This window comes from Bipolaris maydis (genome assembly GCF_028858645.1).
Source record: "Bipolaris maydis strain C4 unplaced genomic scaffold PSV08scaffold_5, whole genome shotgun sequence".
Taxonomy (NCBI): Eukaryota; Fungi; Ascomycota; class Dothideomycetes; order Pleosporales; family Pleosporaceae; genus Bipolaris; species Bipolaris maydis.
Window position 1 is genome coordinate 969,852 of NW_027093861.1, and position 20,445 is coordinate 990,296.

General features: G+C 54.0%; 7 protein-coding genes and 1 non-coding gene across 8 annotated transcripts; 4 read left to right on the top strand and 4 right to left on the bottom strand.

Moving 5' to 3' along the window:
- Positions 1-244: 244 nt before the first annotated feature.
- On the bottom strand, positions 245-4,513 carry PSV08DRAFT_177853 (SNF2 family N-terminal domain-containing protein; the record flags this gene model as incomplete). The annotated part of the gene is made up of 2 exons (XM_066091884.1): positions 245-4,327; positions 4,424-4,513. The coding sequence occupies 2 exons, from the start codon at positions 4,511-4,513 to the stop codon at positions 245-247; spliced, it is 4,173 nt and encodes a 1,390-aa protein (XP_065949321.1).
- Positions 4,514-5,629: 1,116 nt separating this feature from the next.
- On the bottom strand, positions 5,630-6,897 carry PSV08DRAFT_199911 (carbohydrate esterase; the record flags this gene model as incomplete). Its single annotated transcript, XM_014226781.2, has 1 exon — positions 5,630-6,897. The coding sequence occupies one exon, from the start codon at positions 6,895-6,897 to the stop codon at positions 5,725-5,727; it is 1,173 nt and encodes a 390-aa protein (XP_014082256.1). The 3' UTR covers positions 5,630-5,724.
- Positions 6,898-8,055: 1,158 nt separating this feature from the next.
- Positions 8,056-9,642, top strand: PSV08DRAFT_408899 (S-adenosyl-L-methionine-dependent methyltransferase; the record flags this gene model as incomplete). Its single annotated transcript, XM_014226778.1, has 2 exons — positions 8,056-9,099; positions 9,158-9,642. The coding sequence occupies exons 1-2, from the start codon at positions 8,265-8,267 to the stop codon at positions 9,640-9,642; spliced, it is 1,320 nt and encodes a 439-aa protein (XP_014082253.1). The 5' UTR covers positions 8,056-8,264.
- Positions 9,643-10,196: 554 nt separating this feature from the next.
- Positions 10,197-12,415, top strand: PSV08DRAFT_220653 (uncharacterized protein). The gene has a single exon (XM_014226776.2). It carries the CDS (start codon positions 10,566-10,568, stop codon positions 12,153-12,155), a length of 1,590 nt encoding a protein of 529 aa, XP_014082251.1. The 5' UTR covers positions 10,197-10,565; the 3' UTR covers positions 12,156-12,415.
- A 48-nt stretch (positions 12,416-12,463) lies between these two features.
- Positions 12,464-14,877, bottom strand: PSV08DRAFT_199919 (copper amine oxidase). The gene is made up of 3 exons (XM_014226775.1): positions 14,342-14,877; positions 12,876-14,294; positions 12,464-12,763 (listed from the first exon to the last, which is right to left on the bottom strand). The coding sequence occupies exons 1-3, from the start codon at positions 14,785-14,787 to the stop codon at positions 12,610-12,612; spliced, it is 2,019 nt and encodes a 672-aa protein (XP_014082250.1). The 5' UTR covers positions 14,788-14,877; the 3' UTR covers positions 12,464-12,609.
- Positions 14,878-15,970: 1,093 nt separating this feature from the next.
- On the top strand, positions 15,971-16,068 carry PSV08DRAFT_t18. Its single transcript has one exon. It is a non-coding gene; the product is annotated as a tRNA-Gly (tRNA).
- A 626-nt stretch (positions 16,069-16,694) lies between these two features.
- Positions 16,695-18,327, top strand: PSV08DRAFT_400882 (meiotically up-regulated gene 113-domain-containing protein; the record flags this gene model as incomplete). The annotated part of the gene is made up of 1 exon (XM_066093606.1): positions 16,695-18,327. The coding sequence occupies one exon, from the start codon at positions 16,695-16,697 to the stop codon at positions 18,252-18,254; it is 1,560 nt and encodes a 519-aa protein (XP_065949322.1). The 3' UTR covers positions 18,255-18,327.
- Positions 18,328-18,388: 61 nt separating this feature from the next.
- On the bottom strand, positions 18,389-19,891 carry PSV08DRAFT_400883 (uncharacterized protein; the record flags this gene model as incomplete). Its single annotated transcript, XM_014226773.2, has 3 exons — positions 18,389-19,026; positions 19,085-19,390; positions 19,477-19,891. 3 exons carry the CDS (start codon positions 19,889-19,891, stop codon positions 18,833-18,835), a joined length of 915 nt encoding a protein of 304 aa, XP_014082248.2. The 3' UTR covers positions 18,389-18,832.
- Between the last annotated feature and the right edge of the window lie 554 nt (positions 19,892-20,445).

Here is a 20,445-nt window from a genome sequence, read left to right on the forward strand (position 1 = left end):
GGCAAAAACGATACATTCCACGCGTGTAAAGTCTCAACAAAGAGAGGGGGAGAGTAACGACATGGAGAGAAAAGTGTAATAGAATCGAAGAAAAGGACGTTGGGATATCGAGCTGGGGACATGGGGGAGGAGCTACGTGTGTATGGAAATTATGCCCGTTTCATCTGGGGAGGAGAGTCAGCAAATGTGTGCGAGAAAAAAAAAGAGTATATATTGCTCAAGTATTAACGTACCATCTTTCCTTTCAAACTCCAGCCCGCGGTGTGCCAACCGCGCTTGTCATTGCCGTGCTAAGGCCGCCCTGAACACTGCTTCCATCATCATAATCTTGCCATTCTGGATACTCTGCCGTCACCTCCTTCAGCTTGTCGAGCGCAGTCTGCTCAATGAGATTGGCATCTGCGAACAGCAGTGACGTGTCCTCGTTGTAGGTCCGGCAGTTGTTGCAGAGCAAGCCCAGATCTTGGCGGAACTGCTTGACAGACTGGTACTCCTTCTTGTTGATCTTCTTCTCAATCTGCTTCATGCAGATGGGATTCTTGATCAGTTGGTAGTAGTCTGGATAATCCCATTTGTCTGGTAGCTCAATGAAAGGGTCGATGATGCCACGATTTGGAATGTTGGGATCTGACGACTCTTCTTCGAGATCGTTAAGCGCTTCGTAGACGACGTTGACAATCTTTTGAAGAGATGCTCGCTGATCAGGCTGCAACATGTCTTTGCTAGGAGCTGGCCGTCCGCGTTTCCGTGGTGTGGGCTCAACGTCAAGTGAGGCTTCATCTGCTTTGCGCTTCTCGGCCTTTGGCTTACGGCCTCGCTTCTTGGGTACAGGCTCCTCGGAACTGGCGCGTGATGGTGCTGGCGACTCCTCGTCGCCCCGCCCACCCTTGTTCCTACCCCGTTTGGCCATCTTCGCCTCCTTGCGAGCAATAGCTGCTTCTATTGAATCATCGTCGTTGTCAACAGCCTCCAGCCACTGCTCTTCCGTTAGACCGTCGTCATACTTGACCCGTGTACGCTCTCGAGCACCACGGCCAGCAGGCGTGTCATCTTTTTCGTCGACGATGGGTGCCTCTTCGTTCAGGTAGATATCTGGCAGTTCGCTCTCGCCAATCAAACGACCTAGAGGCTTACCAGGGCCGTATGGATCCTCGGCAATACGCTTTCGGTCCATTTCCTGGAATATCGCCAACTCTTCCTCGTGTCGCATCATGATCTGGTTCAGGTCGTCATCGTCCATTTCCTCTTGTTCAAGGCTTTCGGCTGCTTCAGCGGATTCCAACATGATACGCAACATGGCGTCTCGCTCGTCATCTTTAGACTTGTTGTCGAATTTACCAGCTTGAATGACCTTGCCATCCATGTCCAACTTGTAGTTGGCTCGCTCGAGAATCTTCTCTTCTACCGAATTGGATGTAATCAGACGTAGAATGCGGACCTCGTTCTTCTGACCGATACGATGGGCACGATCTTGGGCCTGCAAATCCTGGTGAGGATTCCAATCCGAATCGTAAATGATGACGGTATCAGCAGTCTGAAGGTTGAGACCGAGACCACCAGCACGCGTGGACAGAAGGAAACAGAAGTAGGGCGAATCGGGCGCGTTGAACAGCCTCAGCAAGTCTGAACGATCGTCTGCCTTTGTCGCACCGTCCAACCGCAGATACTGCATGCCCCTGAGTCGCAGGTAATCCTCCATGATGTTCATGATCTGAGTCATCTGGAAGAACATGAGAACGCGATGACCGGTAGCCTGGAACTTGGGCAAGATTCGATCCAGAAGCTCGAATTTACCAGCCGAACGCCACAGGAGATCATTAGTACCTTTTGTGGGGTTTATGACATCCTCAACCTCTTCAAAGACGAAAGGATGGTTGCAGAGCTTTCGCAGTTGCATAAGCATATTGCTCAAACCACGCATACCAGTCTTTCCACCTTTGCCATCGCTGACCATAAGACGGTTGTGAGTGACGAGTTGCTTGTACAGCTTCGCTTGGAGAGTGGAGAAGTTACACTTGATCACACGTTCGGTCTTGTCAGGAAGGTCCTTCTCGACATCGCGCTTCAGACGTCGGAGCAAGAAAGGCCTAAGAACCTTGTGCAGACGACGAATAACGAGCAACTGCTCTTCTTCGGTGAGCTCCATCTTGTCTTGACCTCCGGTGTTCGCAAATGGTGTGTTGAACCACTCATCGAACGAGGTAGCCGACTTGAAGATGGTAGGGAGAACGAAGTTGAGCATAGCCCAAAGTTCCGTCAGGTTGTTCTGCAGGGGCGTACCTGTCAGAATGAGTCGATACCGTGTTGAGTAGTATTGTGTGATGGTCATGCTGAGCTTGGAACCCGCGTTCTTCATACGGTGACCTTCGTCGACAATCATGTGAACCCACTTGATCTTGCTGAGAATCGGCCTGTCCTTAATGATAAACTCGTACGTGGTGAGCAGGACCTGGAACTGACCCCAACGAATCTGTTGCTGGTACTGCTTACGCGCGTTCGGAGGACCCTTGTACACGATCTTGCTAACGCTTGGCGCCCACTTCTCAAACTCGTTGGTCCAGTTGGTAAGCGTACTCAAGGGGACAATAACTAGGTAAGGTCCAGGTTGTCGCTTCTTCTCGATCAGGTATGTGATCAAACTGATTGTCTGAATGGTTTTTCCGAGACCCATTTCGTCTGCAAGAATACCGTTCAAGTTGTTGTTGTACAGGGATATCATCCACTGCAGACCCTTGAGTTGGTATTCCTTGAGTGTACCTCCGACCAGGTTGGTGGCCTGTTCAGTGACCTCCTCCTTGATGCGGTGAGCAATCTCATAGTAATCGGTCTTTCTCTTGCCCGGTCGGTCTTCGTCGTCGGACTCGTCACTGCTACTCTCCTCCTCAGGCTCGTATGAGTTGTTTGCAGATCGCTGCTGCGCCTTGACGGAGTTGGCAAGCTGCTTCAAGAATCCATCGGTCTGCTTGAGAAGGTGCGAAATACGAGTATCCTTGGCTTGGCCCAAGAGCTTGAGGTAAGTCTCTTCGTCGTTGGACTTGAGCGCCTGCAGACGCTGCTTGGCTGTTCGCTCGATACGCTTCTGTTCTTCCTTCTCGATGTTCTGGTGGGTCGAAACCATGGTACGGCCGAGCTTCTGCAGACGCATTCTTTGAGCCGCGCCAGATTCTTGTAGTTCGGTGCGATGCTTCCGGATGGCATCGATGAACTCGTGGTGCTTCTTCTTTTCCTTGGTCTCGCGTGCATCGCGTTGCTGCTTCTCGAGTTTCTCGGTGAGACGGGCTTCGCGCATCGATTGCTTCTTGAGACGGCGGTAGACGGTTCGATTGGCAGTCATGGCAAGATTGTCAGCGTGAATCATTTGCTGGGCAATTTCTCTCCGCAGTTTCCGTTGCTTCTCAAGCAGATTCAGCTTCTTCTGCTCAATAACAAGAGCCAACTTGACTTTTCCGTCATCTTCGGGAGTGTCGGTCTTGCTGGTATCCCATGAGCCGATGTTTGCATGCATCTTCTCCAGCTCTGCTTTTCTCGCGGTGAGGCGGTTGTAGAGAAGGATCTCGCGCTCCTTGCGCAATTCTTCCATGCTCTGCTGTACGGCATTGATGTCAACACCTTGTGGCATGATTGTCGCGAGGTAAGGTCGGTTCTTGCGCTGTGTGTGGGAGATGTAGTTTACATCTCGGAAGACTTCACTACTCCAGGGATCGATGAAAGTATCCGGAAGACGAGGCAGGGTACGAGTCTCTTGCACAGCACCACCCACAGCACTTGAGGTGCTGCCGGCGCGAGTCGCATTGTCGAGCATCTGGGAAGCAGCTGCCACAGCCTCAGCCGCATTCTGGGGTTTCTTTGTCTGGTGGTGGCCAAAGATTTGTTGCTGCATGTTTGAAGGCAGAGGAAGACCCTTGGAGAGGTGTTTGAAGGCTCCAATCTGGGCACGTAGCATCAGAAGCTGGTCTTTGGACAGTGCCATCGAAGCATTGCTGGCCGATGTGGGCGTCTGTCCATCGACTGAAGGGGCCTGTCCTCCAGCAGTTGCAATCGGCATTGTAGACGTTGGTCCGGTCGAGGCTGGCGCAGATACGGCAGGTTTGCCATCAACAGGCGCAACTGGCTTTGCACCATTGAGCATGCCTGTGGCAGCGCCGTTTTGTAGCACAGCCTGTGGATCTACCTGGCCTTGCTGACGCTGCTGCATCTGCTGTTGTCGGAGCATCTTCTGTTGCTGTTGATACTGGTTCTGCTTCTGAACCATTGTGAGGAGGTTGCGCGCCTTGATGAACTCGGGATTGGACTCGGAGACGCCTTGTTGCTTCATCGCAGTATAGCGCTAGAGACGGTGTTAACAAAGCCGACATGGGCGTGAGAGTGAGTGTGAGAGTGTGATGGATAGTGGCAGTGGAGCTGTCGCGGGCGAAGTACGTACCTGGAAGACATGCTGAATCTGCTCGCGAGTGATGTTTGCCGGGAGCTGGCCCTGGCCGGGCATCTCAGGGTTGGTCTGGACTGAAGCCATGGTGGGCTACGGTCACGGTGTTTGTGCAAATGCGCAGTCGAGGGTTGATGACAAGATGTCAAGTCTGAGACGCGGTCGCCGCACGTGGTCTGGGCGCCGGAGCTCGCGCAAGTATGAGGGAACGACAGTCGAGGGGTGTGTTGTGGCGCGTGTAGCGGTGTTCTATGACATTATCGGGGGGAGTGGTGGTGGCAGAAGCCCTTTTGAGGATGAGGCCGATGAGAGACTCTCGGGAGTCCGCCCGTCGCAGAGTCGCGTCGTTCCAGGAGGCTGAAGCGGAGCGCGCAATTTGCGAGTGGCGGGTGGCAGGGGCGCGGGCGCACTCAAAAAGGGCCAGAGACCGCAGTACGCGTCAGGAACAGCGTGTTGCGGGGATGGAGAGATGCGGGCGCAAGTCTTGGTGATATCGGGATGGGTGGTGAACGTCTGCGAGGTCTCTCTAGCCTGAGCGTTTGTCCGCGCGCAAAGGGAGTTAGCGGCTTGGCAGGGTCATGTGATGAGGATGCGAGTGGGTATGGCGGCCGTAGGGCAGTGGTGTCGTCGCTGCGACTCTTCGAGTTGATCTCAGTCGCCCTGTTCACGCTCACGCTCACTGCACGTCGGGATTGTGGGGTTGAAGACAAACAACGCGCTTGACGTGGGCTAGTGCCGAAATGAGCCACCGCTTCGGAGGCGCAAGGAACGAGTGGAGTGCCACGTCCACGACCCCTCCAAACTTGCTACCACGGCCCAGCCAAACATCAAACTCGTCGTTCCACGCTCCGCTGATCTGGTGGTAGGAGCATATCTATTCACAGGGGCCCTTGCACGCGTCCTGCGCGCCCTCGTCCTCTATTGCGCTCCTCGTAGTCACTTCACCGGCCAGATGAGCCTTGGTGGTGAGATCTCAAAATCTGCCCTGCGCGACAGCGTCACAGACCGTGTGCATCACTGTCCATTGCTTCATCGAAACACATTGCCTGAGCACACAGAAACACAGCTTTTGGTTTTTTTGATACCCTTTTGCTCCTCTGTCGTCAGGTGGCGTTTGCCAAGAAATGCTGCTTATCCCACGCTCCCGATATTGCAGCTGACCAAGCTCTCGGCACCCAGTGTTTGGCTGTGGGAAGAGTGTTGTTAACTTTGCGAAAATGGCCATTGAATTTGATTTGTTCTACATGAATACATTCGTATCCCCAGCACTGGCCATCTGAGCTCCCATCCCATGCATCCTAAGTAAGCGTAGGTGCGGTCCAGTCGATGTACGTCGCAACATCGGCACCGGACGGGCCCTTTTCGATATTAGTATTAGCACTCTGGTTTAACAGAAATTTGTTTATAAAGGCAGTCAGGTCAGCCTGCTGGTTGGACGGAAACTGGCAGTGGTTGTGATTGCCAGAGCCTGTGAAACCCATGTTGTCCGGTACACCAAGAGCCCTGTAGATGAGGCGACCAGCCTTCATGCAAGCCGTTGTCGCAACTGGGCCCAGCCAATCGATTTCGTTCTCTATAACAAGCAGGCCGCGAGGAGCAACCATACCTGCAAGCTGATGGTGGTCGGTAGCGAGTGTGTTGGACCGTGTGCTAAATGCATTGAATCTGGGAGAAAACCAAACATTCTCGGTAACAATCTGACTAGAAGTCTGGATGTTCTTGCCCTTGGCTTTCTCCGAGTCAGAAATGCGCCAACAGGCAGCACCGCCAGATCCTGATTCTTGAGGTAGGCCGAGAGCGATACGGTCAACAAGGGCGGCGGCGACAAATGCACCCTTGCCATTTCGGGAGCATCCAGTAACCCCGACGCGCTTAGGGTCAATGCCGGCGCCAGGAGTCGCCTCAAGAGCATCTATGATACGATCGATACCCCACGCCCAGGCAGTAAGAGCACCTGCGCTGTGGCTGGAGCCGTATAGATCATAAAACTTGCCTTTTCCACGACTGCTTTGGCTCTGCTGTTGAGCGATCTCATCGTTGTTGAAGGTGATGGTAGCAACCTGGCTGGGGATGGGGATACTGGGAGCGCCATAGGCGATAATCGCAGGGAAGGGACCATTGCCACTGGGTTTCTTGATGGAGACAGAGAACGAGACAGATTTTCCGCCCTCACTTGAAGTGATAGAGAGGGATGATCCCGAGAAGCTAGCAGTGACAGTTGAAGGCTTCTTGGGAAAATCACCAAGCTCCTGGTTCTGCAAGGCAGCGCTAACCTCTTTATTCTTACAGGCAAAGTCTTCTTTGGTGACCACAGATCTTCCATCGAAGAACTTGAAAGGATTCGGTAGTTTGGAGTTGGCGGTGCTAGGAAAAGTCGATGGGACGGCGCATGCTGCCTCTTGGCGTTGCTCAAGCAGAGGCGTCGCAAGAACAGCACTAGAAAGGAGCGAGAAGGCGATTGAATACTTCATACTGAATTGAGGAGGGTGCGCAAGATATGTTTGTTCTGAACGCGGGCCTTTTCGAGAGCCTCTGTCTATTATATATTGGCTATCCGCTCCACAAACACTCCACATATCCACGGGAAGTTGGTAATCTTAAATGAAGCTATAGAAATGAGCAGGTCATACAGGGTTAATACGATGTAATTAAGGGTACGCATCTCGTTAAATGTCCGTGGTGATCCTCACTGTTACAACAAATGCGGAATCGGGGTAGGTGGCATGGGGGGAAGCCTGGGTGCGAGTCGTGCAAGACCCTGTCTTCTGAATGATGGGAAAACCAATAACGCCCTCTAAATTTGGCGTCTTCCATTGGTATGTAGAAGCTCCTTTGAGCCGCGAGGGGGCGGACTCGCACTTTAGCATTCTTGGCTAACAGTTTTCCCGAAAGGGAGGTGTCTCCATTTGACATGTTTTCGGATGTGAGAGTCGAAGACCAATGTAGGCAGCATGCAGTTTGCATAATGCCCTTCCAGGGTCTAGAAATGGGGTACCGCCATAGGATGATGCTTCATTGGGTGTAGGAGGTAACAACCACTCTACCAACCCTGGCTCGCCCTGGAGAGATGATGGATATTATGACGCCGGCTCTCCATGGCCTTGTGGGGTGCGGTGGGGCATTTGTCAAAGTGCCGTTTAGCCTGTCCGTCACCTTGCGATTCTTCCGGCAGTATACGATGAGTCTTCTGAATCCTCTCTTGAAACTTCTGATGTTGTTCTGAGGACGCTCAGAGATGGGCCAGGTCAAAATTAGTACATATGTATATCGTATGTTGCATGGTGCCTCGTTTCAATCTTGCTAGGATCTGATGCAGCGTTGTTAGTGCATACAATATCAAAAATGTGTCGGGCATGGACATGTGGAAATACTGTTGGTGGATTTATAAATGCTCGTTCGCTGGTACGAAAAGTGTTGAGCGCAGATAATGTCGAAGGAGGATGGAAGGAGCGAAAGGTGAGAGATAGCCAGTCCGTCCCGCTTACCAATTCTAGTGCTAGTGGTGTGCTGGACTTCGGCACCCCTCTCACGTTCAATCGGATGTCTCAGGCCGGTCCATTGAGACCCGTAGACGAACAAGTGAAGCTTAGTTATAAGATAAAGCCCTGTATTCTCACGGGAAACTTCTCAGAAAAGCTATCATCGATTCGCCTAGTCAGTATTGAGGGGAAAGAGAAGGAAGTACACGGTATACTCTGACTGGATACATCGAAACCTGGCTTACCAAGCTGCCCCGCCCTCATTAGTAGCCGGCAGCCACCGTTCTCTGTATATATCTACATCTACTGGCGAAGTGGTGTTTTCCCCACTCGACAGAACAAATTCAAAGTCAGCCAAAATGACGGGCGAGCGACAAGCAGCAGACGCTATTCGATTTTATGACTCGAGATCATGGGATTACGACGCGACATGGCATAACGACTTTACCAAACGGTTCATATCCTATCTGGACATACAACCTGGGCAGCATGTACTGGACCTGGCATGCGGAACTGGACTCCTTACTTTTCGCGAAGCAGAGGCTGTGGGCCCACAAGGTCACGTTGTAGGAGTCGATGTCACGCCTAGTATGCTTGCGGTCGCCACGCATCGAAAGACGCAAGGAGGGGATAAATATGCAAATACTACCTTTCTCAAGGGCGACGTGTTACACTTGGAGGAGACGGAAGAATTAAAGGGGAAACAGTTTGATGTCATCACGGTGGCTTCTGCGCTTGTCCTGTTTCCTGACCCCAAAGCTGCTATGGAGCACTGGTCGGAGTTTCTGAAGCCTGGGGGCGTCATGGCAGTGGATGCGACGCATCCGAGGAATTTAGTGTCAGGCATGGTTCTCGAGAGGGTGGCGCGCAGACTGCAGTTGCCGATCCCATATAACCGCTCGTGGAGCAAATCAGAGGACACTCTAAGAAAGACAATGGAGTCAGCTGGCTTAGAGGTGGAGCAGGTGTTTACAGTCGAGAACCAAGCCGGGTATGGCCGACGCTCGTATGAAATGGAGCAATGGGACGACTTTTTTGTCGAAAACGTAATTGTCAAGGATGTTGCCAGGACGTTTGCGAACAACGACATCAGGAGAAAAGCACAAGGGATTTACAAAGAAGAGTGGGAGAAGCTGGCGATAGACGGCAAGGTCGAAGAGGTGGACTCGGTGTTTCTGGGTATAGCGCGGAGACGTAAGTAAAACCCATGCAGCTGCACTTGAGCCAATGGCGAACTGACGCGACACTGAAGCTGCCGACGGATCTCGATATGTCGCACAAACAATTAAAGACGACGTCGTCTTCAGAGGCGGGTGCCGGTGCGGTGGGGTACAATATACATCGAGCGCTGCGCCTTCAGACATCACCGTATGCCACTGCCGAGCGTGCCAGCAACTGTCAGGCTCTGGATATCTCGCGTTTACACATGTACCGTTGAAAGAGGTCAGGTTCAATCAAGCGAGCACACGCACGAGTCTTCGACTTTCTAGCGTTGCCGAACGAACCTTTTGCTCGGGGTGTGGGGCACCGATATCCATGACATATCCTTCAGACCCTGAAGGGCTCGGTCTGTGCATGGCCACGGTCGATCTGGAAAGCCTAAAGACGGAGACGACGCCAAAGGTGATCGAGCACATCTTCCTGCGGGAGAAGGCACCGTGGGTAGTGCTGCCAGAAGACGGGGCCGAGCGTTGGGGCACTTCAGAAGTAGCACATTATCTGAGCCAGCAGTCGTAGAGCCGCGTGTGTGTGTACATGTTGCACACACAACTAGCTAGCGAGGCAGATGGCGGTAAGGGAGAAGACGGGGAGGGGAATGGTGGAGTAGCTGCGCCAAGCGGGACTGGATGGATCCACGATGAACCCCTACTGCGGTGCAGCTGGGGAGGGTACACATGTTGAGCAGCCGGAATGCAAAAGAAGTTGTTTTGGTGTCTGCGCGAGGATGCTACAGGCCGGGTCTGAGGGGGTCAGCAGCTGCTGTCACAGACATGTTTCCCTGGAGGAGAATGTTTCCAAACACCGGCGGCGTGTCATTGGCCCGCGACGCGTTGGAACCGAACGGCGGGCCAAGGCAGATGGTGACAAAGACGGCCTGGAGGGAACCGCAGAGTTTGAAGGCGGCTGCAGCGTGACTGGAGCGGTGCCGTGCATCCAGGACGCGCGATTGGTGCGAGGCGTGTATCGCAGGTGGGTAAGCCTTGTATACGTGTTGCGGTGTGCGAGCATGACGGGGCGGGCTAGCCGTCCCAGCCTCACAAAATGCGACTCCCGGCCACCTTAGTTTTCCTGCCCCTCGAAACATTTGTCCGCTGCACAAAATCCTCGCCTGCTTTCTTTTCCAACCCCCGAATCCCAATTCCCTCTGCTTTTGGTGCGACTGTGTCTGTAGCGACCCGTCGCCGCTGTCCTGCACCAGCTGTTGAGCCCTTGTACCCCACCCACCACCGTCCCTCATTGCTCCTTCGTCGGCCCTATCCGCCGCCCATCGCTCGGGCTGCCCGCTGCCCTCACGCCCTCACGCCCGTCCCCTTAGGCGACGAGTCGAGGCAGTGTTTCACAGCAGCACGCGTACAGCCCACGCTGCCGATCCGGACCATCTGCCGTCGTTGCAAATCTCCCTTTCCCCAAACAACTAGTCGCTCCAGTGGGCCGCCGATATGAGCCGCAACTCATCGCATGACCGGGACCTGCAACAGCCCTCTCACCCTCCGTATGCTGCTCAGGGCCCGCAACGCGCTGCTATACAAGTGCAGCCCTACCATTCTCGCAAGCACTCGGCTCCCCTGCCTGAGCATGACGCTCGCGCTTTTGACGACGTCGACATTACTGGACTTCAGCCACCCCCCTCTGCTCTAACACCCACTTCCCCCACCGCCTACGACCCGCATGCGCCCTGCCCGCTCGACGACTTCCCCAGGTCAGGCCGTAGCAGTCACCAGCGCACGCTGACCGGCACCGTATTCGAAAACCTCAACCGCGCCGCTACTACAATCCAGCAACATACCTCGCGCGCCTCTTCGCCCTCAAAGTCCCTTGCCAGTTTTATGCCCTCGAGAGGAACCGTTGAATCCAGCGCCAGCCAGCCCAAGATCAGGGCTATCCAGAATTGGTTCAGTGGCTCTTCACCCTCTAGCAAGGCCAGCACCTCGCAGCACGACGATTACTCAGACTCGGAGTCGGCATCAGGAGAAGAGTACGACTCGGAATCAGAGTCAGAGTCAGAAGTGGAAGAAGTGAGGGGCAACATGATGGCCAATATCTTTACCCGTGGTTCATCCCTCACGAGGGGCCCTTCCGAGAGTCCCCAACCCACTAGCGCTGTGCCGGCGCAGACCAAGGCACCAAGCCAGCCGACCGCCAGCAGCAAGTTTGCCTGGTTGCTCAAGACACAAAAGAACGCCGCAGTCCCTCCCCCACAGCCGTCACCCACATACCACAACCCCGACGATGAGCTGCTGAATCTCAACGTCTCGCAAGCTCTCTTCCCCCACGGCCCCGCCGACCCACTCGCTGCATCATCCTTCCACGACCTCCTCACTAACGCCGAAGCGCTGCTCTCACGCTACCAAACTGCCTACCGCAAACTCTCTACTGCTCTGGTAGACGCGCACTCGGAGCAGAGCGCGCAGGAAGACGAGCTCGATGAGGCCGAGACACGTGCCCGCCACCTCAAGATGCAACTTGAGACCATGGCAAGGCGAGCCGACGAGCAGGACGAGCAGATGCGATCGCTCATGGAAGACCTTGCGTTTGAGCGAAGAGCAAGGCAAGAAGAGGAGGCGGCCCGCAAGAGGAATTTGGCGCTCATCAGGGGTTCGGCCCAGTGTGAACATGCTTCGTGCCAAGACACTGCTGTCAGACGGCACAACCGCATTTCTGGGTCCGGACTCAGCGTCGATTCCGGTTTCGAGTCGGAGACAGAAAACGATGGAGCAAGTATCACGTCGGGAAACTGCTTGAGCCCAACTGCCACTGATCGTTCCTCCATGCTCGACAATGACTCTCACGTCAACACAAACAAGGGCAAGAAGCCCGCGTCGCTTCAACAGAAAACCACGCAAGAAAAGATTGACATCAACCGGGGAGGATGGGGATGCGCAAATTGTGAAGGTGGCGCACAATCCTCTGTATGGGGCCGTTTGGCCAAGGAGCGAGAAGAGAACCGCACGCTAAGACTTCGAGTCGAGACGCTCGAGGAGGCTGTTGACGGTGCCCTAAACGCTGTCACTGGCGCTTGGGGAATGTAAATAGTGTGTGTCTAGTACAATTTTGTGGAAAGGCACTGGCGTACGGCGAACTGTGCTTTTACTTGCCGTATTTGGCTTTGTTCTTCGCTTCACAATATTTATGCACTTGAGCTTTAGATGGAACGGAATACCACTTTTTGCACAGCATTGCTGTGTTGCGAGCATGTATGTATGTAGGTATATGTACTTTAGGGTTTTGTTGTGGTGAAATACATTTTACTTCACAGGTAATGTGGTAGACCGAGGGTGATGTCAGGTTGCACAAAATAGTTCACACGCGAGTACTTTGGATATTTTCCAGTCACCTGTATAGCAGCATAGAGTGATTGTTTGTATTCATTCATCCCTTTATCCATTACATTCATTCCTCGTACACATTCCTCAACCGTTATCTCATCGCAGCAATGCTAGAACAGGAGGAAACCGAATTATTTCATCATATTACATTATACTCTCAAAGCTTACCCTCACAGCAATCCTTGGTTACCAGAACCGAGGAGGCATTCTTCGTGTTGGGCACATCAATCGCAGGATTGCGGTCGAAAAAGTCGCTTGGCTTGTAGTGAATCTGGTATATCTCGACGGGCATAACGGGCCAATCTTCGACACTGCTCACTTGTTAGCACTTTTCTCCTTTCTTTTTTTTTTTTAAAAAAAAAACGGCCGAACCAACAGATTTACAACATCTGATGGGCAAGCAAAAGGAAAAGGAATACATACCGAGGGTTATGCGTCAAACCAAAAACATTCCAAAGCACCAAGTCCTCTTCGGCAACATCGTCCTTGCGAGCAGCCATGTCGTGCACACCGCCCACATCGAGCTGACTCTGCATGGTAAAGGGACCAGCGGCAAACAGCTCGTCATCGCGGTACTTGGTAACCCACAAGTGGTGTTGGGTAAACAGCGCGCGGTTGGATTGAATGCTACCGGGAGCGGCGAGCAGCTTCTGTGTTGGCAGCGGCGCGAACTTGTAACCAACATTGTTTCCAGACTTGGGGTTCTTCTTGTACGGGTTAATAACCTTGAAGACACGGTTGTCGGCAGTGTTTGCGTCGAGACCCGTTGACTTGTCGACAATGGTCTTGCGGATCTCGTACCAGTTGCCGTTGGGGTTTGTTTCCTTGTTCCAGGGGGCAGTGTGGGATTCCTCGTAGACGAGGGTGTTCTTGTGGCCGTCGATGGCTGGGTCGACGCGGACGGCGAAGATGTGCTGGTGGTTTTGGGCGAGGACGCCGTTGGCGACGACGTTGCCGTAGTTGGAGGTCTTACCGGGGTCGATGTTGACGACGGAGACGATACCCGTGGCACGGGTCTCGATGGTGATGCCACCGGCGTTGTCGAGCTTGTAGGCAAAGATGTATTCGTAGTTGGCGAGGGTGATGATGAATTGGACGACAAGCTCGCGCTTGCGGGTTACGACGGCGCGGCCAGTTCGCCAGTTGGTGTGCTTCCAGCCGATACCGTCGTCTTGCTCGTGCAGGCAGATGACGTTGGGGTGATCGACAGGCTCGCCCTCCTTGTTGATGCTAGTGGCGTCAAAGTACTTGATGACACCCAGGCAGTCGCAGCCGAGAGAGAGATTGTTGGCGCAGTTTCCGGCACCTCCGTCACCAAAGTCAAAGGCTTGCTTGCGGTGGTAGCCTGGACGAGCATCGGCATAGGGCACAGTCATCTCGCTGATGCTCATGCGGTACATGACGCTCCGTCCATCGTAGTGGACGTCATGCAGAACTGCTCCTTCACGGGGGTTGAAGGATACCCTGAAGCGCCATTTTTGCCATTCAACGAGTGATTCATCGGTAACTCTGAATGAAGGTCCGTCGGGTTGAATGATGTTGATGGGCTTGACGTCCTGTCGGAGTCCACCAGAAACCATCTCGGGGACATACTCGCCCGGCTCGCAGTGGTCAAGGACACGAGGAGAGCATGTCTTAGCCGTCAGGCCATCTTCCTTTCCACCCGTAGCTAATCGGTCGACACGGACAATCTTCTTTGTTGCCGCGTCCATGATGGGGACCAGGGGCACTGGGTATGAGTAGAAGTTGGAGTCTGGGTTTCCGTTCCTCAGGTCCTGGGCGAAGCAGAGACCTTGGAAGTATCGGGTGCGCTCGAACTCTGGGTCAACTGGACCGTGTGGCCTAGAGCAATTACTATGTATTCGAAGAGAAGGGTAAAGTATTCTTACCATGGCTCAACAACCAATTCAAATCCTTCAGGTAGTTGGAACTCGGCCACAGCCTTCTGGAACATGTCGCTCTCTTTGCATGCTTCAACGAGATCAGCGAATTCCCACAAGCACAGGCTGGCCTGTATATCCTTTGGAAAGGCCTGGTGGCGGATTCTCTTCTTTTGCTCAACATCAACGACCGACTCGTTATACTGCGGGATCTTATCAGACCCAATCACATCGTACTGAACCTTTGCCAATCGTGGTGGTCGCTTGGTGGCCGCAGAATGACCTGGCTGGGCAGCATGTTCAAGTTCAAGAAATTGCTTCATTGCCTCTTTGTTTGGTTCTTGGATGAAGATTTCTCGAAAGTGGATAAGGGTGTCTTTGTAGAGTGAGCGGATGACATCGCGAGCGATGCGTATCTCATCTGGAGAGATACTCTTGAAAGGGTGAGGCGCCATGATAGTTGACGATCTATGTAGTTACGAAAAAGCAATTGGTCTACCTTGACAATGCAAGAGGAGGTAGAGGAAAGATGGTAGATGAGAAATAAGAAATCCACCCAGCACACAGGCTGTCCTTCCCTTTTATCATCGCATGTTCCAATCTATACATGGATCATACATTCCGCGATTTTCGACCACGACAGGTGGGGTCTCGATTAGTACTATCCGCTATCGTTGGTTAGGAGCAATCGGGTGGACCTCCTGCAAGCAGTCTAGTGCGTGGGCTATCCAAAGCATGCCACAGCAACGCTCGGCTCGGCAACTTTTTTTATGCAAATAGAAGTGTTATCATTTGCCTAACAATGGATCTAGACGTCTGTCAAGCTCGCTGATTTATAAGTTGGTTGCGATATGCCAATGTGCGGGGAGAGAGCGTATGTTTCGAGGGACGGAAGTATACCGCGGTGGGACCCGCACCTTGGTTCCCCTGCAGCGCGAACAGCGGTACATCGCCGCTTCCGGCATTTCAACACATGAGAAATCCTTACATCGACAAGGGTCTCATTCAAACGACAGCCGCGTCGGGTGACTTCACCTTGAATTCGGACCGTCGATTCCTTACCGCCTGTCTCTTGTTTGACATTAAACGCTTATCATGTGACTCGTTGGAGCGACAAAAAAGATAGTGTAATACTGGCTAGATGCGCCATTCCCAGCATCAGTGGACTCGGCAAATGATGACTACACGAGTCCTCTTGGGAATGGTTTCGTGGCAGCACATGTTGCATGCACGCATTGGGTGTTTTAGTGTAGAGAAGGAAGAGCGAGGCTACGGTTGTTTGCACATGTTGTGTCTGCGTTGTACAGCTCACCGCATTGAGCCACGATAGAGCTACTAACGCTGATCCGGTGAAATACAAGAGTCGAGGTTGGTAAGGCTTGGGTGCTTTGTCCATCCCCGCAATCTGATCCATTCTGTGACCACGTTGCTTACTAGCCCGTACAAGCGGCCCTGCAATAGTTCTTAGTGCGCGATGGTAGTCTGGGCTCGAGAGACTGTCTCCCCATTGAGCCTTGCCGTTTACAGCCAGACCGAGGTTGATTCAACGCGAAATAGTTATTGTGAGAAATATAAGGTATACAGCTCTTCAGACTTTCATCAAAAGAAGTACCAGCTTCTATCACCTTGACATCTCTAGCATCGGTGGTTTAGTGGTAAAATTAGCCGTTGCCATCCATCTGTAGTCCAGATCCGAAGACGTCGGCTAGCCCCGGGTTCGATTCCCGGCCGATGCAAGGTTTTCTTTTTTTCTTTTTAAACTCGAACCTGGTGCTTGGGTTCTTGGTATCAGTATCATTTTGCTTTTTCGTTAGTTCGCGCTGTTGGGGTTGGGTCTCTTTTTGCGCACTGCGCGAAGTTGAGGATGGAGGCAGTTGCTGGCAGTAGCAACAGCGACAGTAGTGCGTTTTTCTGTCCGTGTTGGCATTACTTCTCTTGCCACGTGGGTGTCTTTGCGCAAGTCTTGTGGACAACTGCTTTGGAAGGTTTGTGGCGGTGCGCCTTTTGCCTCTGCTTCTTGGTGCGGCTGCGCCACAGACACCGCCACAAACAGGCCTAGTCCCGCCATTTCTTGGTAGGTACGCGCCGACACGGACGCTATGACTGCTGGCTCACAATGCGCTGGCTGACGACAACTTGGAAGACAGAGTGGGCCTGTCTGTCGTCACACACGCTCCACTTGACATTTCACAGCCATGCGCTGCCCTTGATGCTTCCTGATGCGATGTGGCTGTGAATTTATGGACGCGCCGTGATGGACGCGCCGAAGCTCCCTACCTTTTAGAAATCTACAGCTTTTGGTTGCCAATGCAACTTCCAACATTCAACATTCCTAGATACGGAACCGCATTTCTACATCAACATGTTTACCGGAGTGACGCCGGAGTCACTCATTCCTCGCTCAGATTCACGAAATCCAGCGACCACGTGCAAAGGCCTTACACAATCCGGGCGACCATGCAAACGGCCTATTGACGCGAAGGAGCCTGAAGGCGATGGTGTTCTCGCCGTGACGTCTGTTGCTGGCGATGACAGCGGGGAGGAGATTGGCGCAGCGGCGTACTTTTGCTGGCAGCACAAAGACCAGGCCGAGACGTTGGCCGCGAAAGAGTCGACAGGACCAGAGACGCAATTGTACCCGCTGAAAGAGAGGAGTAGCATTGATACACTGGTGCAACGGCTGGGTGTTCTGGACATCGAGGAGCCGAATGAAGCTGCTCCACGCAAGAGGAGAAGCAGTGGCCATAGAAGAAGATCTGGGTCTCGACCACCCAGACGAATCAACCGGCCACCGACGTGGGATGCTGTCCAGGGTCCATTGATGTCTATACCCAGCGACGTAATGGCAGACAGGAAACGAAGAGACCGGCCATCGAAATCAGCGCCACCAGTAGTGAAAAAGCTAGGCTTCTGGGCATCGCTGTGCTGTGGATCTGCAGATGAGGAAGTTACGGAACCCACACGGCACAAGAAGAAGACAGAGCACCAGCCGCCAGCCGGATTGAATCCAACCCAGACAGAAACACCCATGCAAGATATCCCACAACCACAATCACAACCACCACAACCACCGCGTGCACAAGGCCAATCTCGAAAAAGCAGCAGCCAACACTCGCGCCCTTCGAGCTCTCGCAAGCCCCTCAGTGAAAAGCCGGCCCGACCGGTCAACAAGTCCAACAACGCCAGCTCCGACTCGGAAACCGCCACGCTCCTGCGCTACATCCCCACCTCTGTCCCCCCGAAACTGGCCTCAACCCTGTTAGCGGAACTCTCCAAGCCCATCTCCCCCCACGACGAGGAAGGCTTCATCTACATCTTCTGGCTGACGCCCGAGGCTGCGGGCCCAGCACCCGCATCCGCAGCCAGTAATTTGCTGGCGCCACGGGGCGAGGGGTCGAGGCGACGGACGTCGGATGTCATGAGGCAGTATTCTGTCAAAGAGAAGAAGGGCGAGAAAGCGGGGGGGGACAAGGGAGGCAAAGAGACGATTCTCCTCAAGATAGGCAGGGCGAATAACGTGCATCGGCGGATGAATGAGTGGACGAGACAATGCGGGTATAGTCTTTCGCTTGTGCGGTACTATCCGCATGTTTCGTCTGCGACGCCATCGCCTGCGGGGTCGAGGCAGGCGTCGCATCAGGGGCGGGGGTCAACGGGTGGTGGTGGTGGTGGTGCTAGTGGTGGAGGGTTGCAAGCTGGGGGTGATGGGGCGGCGGCGGGAGTGCGCAAGGTACCACATGCGCATCGGGTGGAGCGCATGATTCATTTGGAATTGGGGGAGCAGCGCGTGATTAAGCAGTGTGAGGCCTGTGGGAAGAGCCACAAGGAGTGGTTTGAGGTCGAGGCTACGAGGGAGGGGATTAAGAAGGTGGACGAGGTTGTGAAGAGGTGGGTTGAGTGGGCGGAGAAGAGGAATGAATGATGTGATAGTTGGATGTATTTGGGTAGCTGGCATATCAACATACGACCATCATCATCAAAGATTCACGCACCAGAAGACTAAAGCATCCACATCCTCGCCGTGGTGTTTCCTTTTTTTTTTTTTTTTTTTTTTTTCAAAAACAGTGTAATTTCATTTGGGGAATTGGGGTATCTTGTGTAGCTATAGTAGCAAGTAGGTAACAAACAATCAAAACGCTCATGTTCTTGGGACTTTCCGATACAGGTGGTTCGCAAGGTTTGCTTTGAGGGAAAGGTTGCCCGACATGGCGGACACTGTACAGTGGAGCTTTTGGGAGTGGTGGCGGCGGCGGCGAAAGGGGGAAAGGAAAGGGAGGGTTCGCAAAAAGAAAAAAAATAAAACGCCGCGGCCCATCTCTAATACGGCCGGTATATGGAATCGAGGGCTTTTCCCATCTCTTTTATGTCGCAGTGAGCGACAAAATATTACATCCTACTCGTGTTGAACTTGGTCTTGCCCGGTTGATGGAGCAAGGTGATACATATATACAGTTGCGCTTCCTTTGATTTTTTTCTTTTCACCGCCAGATAGTTTCGAGGTTAGAAGAGGCCGATGCGGGGCCGCCAGTCGTTTTCAGCAGACTTTGGGTTGACGACAATCTGGTAGGGGAAGGGGTTGGCGTCGGTAGTGGTGATAGGAGGAATGTGGTCTTTGTCGCGGTTGACGATGGCGATGATCTTGTGCGCGGCTTTTTCCAGCGACTTTGTCATTGCGCGACGGACCTTGAGGGCGTCTGTCAAGTGGATTAGTGGGTTGGCAGGAGTCGGAGGGTTGGTTGGGCTGCTACGTACCAGTCTCGGTCCGGGGCTGGGCGAGAGTCACGTCAAGCGTCCACTGCTCCCAGCAAACGTCTTCGTCTGCCTTTCCGAAAAAGTACGTCTTTCTCCGCTTCTTCTCGAAGAACTGGACGACAATCTGACCTCGTCCGCGTGGCTGGTGGGTGCTGTCTATGGAGCGCACGAGCGCAAACGTCTTCTGCTCAATAAGGGTTTCAAGGTCGACATCGTCGATGGCGGGTAGCGTCAGGTCGAGCAGGTCGCGTGTCAGGGGCGATATCGAGGTAAAGTACCGGTGAAAGAAAATCGTGTGCAGGATTGCTGTCGGCCGGTCAGGACAGGCTCACGGGAGAGGGCGGGTGGCCGGGCCAGAAGGCGAAGAAAAACAAAGGGCGGAGCAGACTTACCCTTGACGACATCCTTGACAAAGGCAGCATCTGCGAAGATGTCGAGGTTGTACTCGGGCCGCCGTCTTTGTTCCATGGTGGCAGCAGCAAAGTGCGTCGAGGCCGAGCTGGAGACAGGGAGCGCGGGAGAGCGCCACACGGCGGTTGGTTGGGGGCGAGTCGCCGGGGGAAGGGTGCGAACGGGGGCAGCGAGGGCTGGCGGGGATGCGAGGCGGACGGGGATGGTGGCCGTTGCAGTCGCAGCAGCGCGGGTGTCTGGGGTCGAGCGGCGGCGTCGAGGGAGTCGAGAGTGGTGGAGTGGCAGAGGGCGTGGTTGGGACGGGTGTGGAGGTGAAGTTTCGGGCTTGTGCGGGGCAGTCGCGGATGAAGACGACGGAAAACCAACAGGCGCGGGCAGCGCCGTGGGTGAGATCATCAGCACGGCTATGTGTGGACGGATCGTCTGCAGCCCAGCCCAACGCAGCACAGTGGCATCAGCCCGCAGCCGCCTGGCCAGCTATTTGTAGCCTCTTGTCTCCTCCTGTCTCCTCCTGTCTCGCCCGCTGCGTGACGCGACACCAGAGCACCGCGCCGAGACAGGCGTCCTTGGATGCTGCACATGAATCTGTCATCTGCCCGCCTGCCTGGACCGCCCCGGCCGACGCTTGCTTGCTTGCACACGGCCCGCCCAACGCGCTGCGGCGAGTCTGGACGGCCCAGTCGCCGCATACCAGCGCAGAGGGGATGCATGCAGCTCTGGCCAACCGTTTCCTTGCCGTGTCCTGACATGCATATGTGCAGTACAAACACACACAGGCAGAGTGCATGGCGATGAATGCACCGCCCGTCCCGTGACGTCGGCCCTGCCCATCGCAGCCGCGCCATCGTCACATGTCAATGGGCCGTCTGCAGCCCTGCCAGGAGCACGCCTGCACGCTGCTGAGCACACCGTGTGCAGCGACACGCGCAAGCTGCACCCTCCCCGGGCGA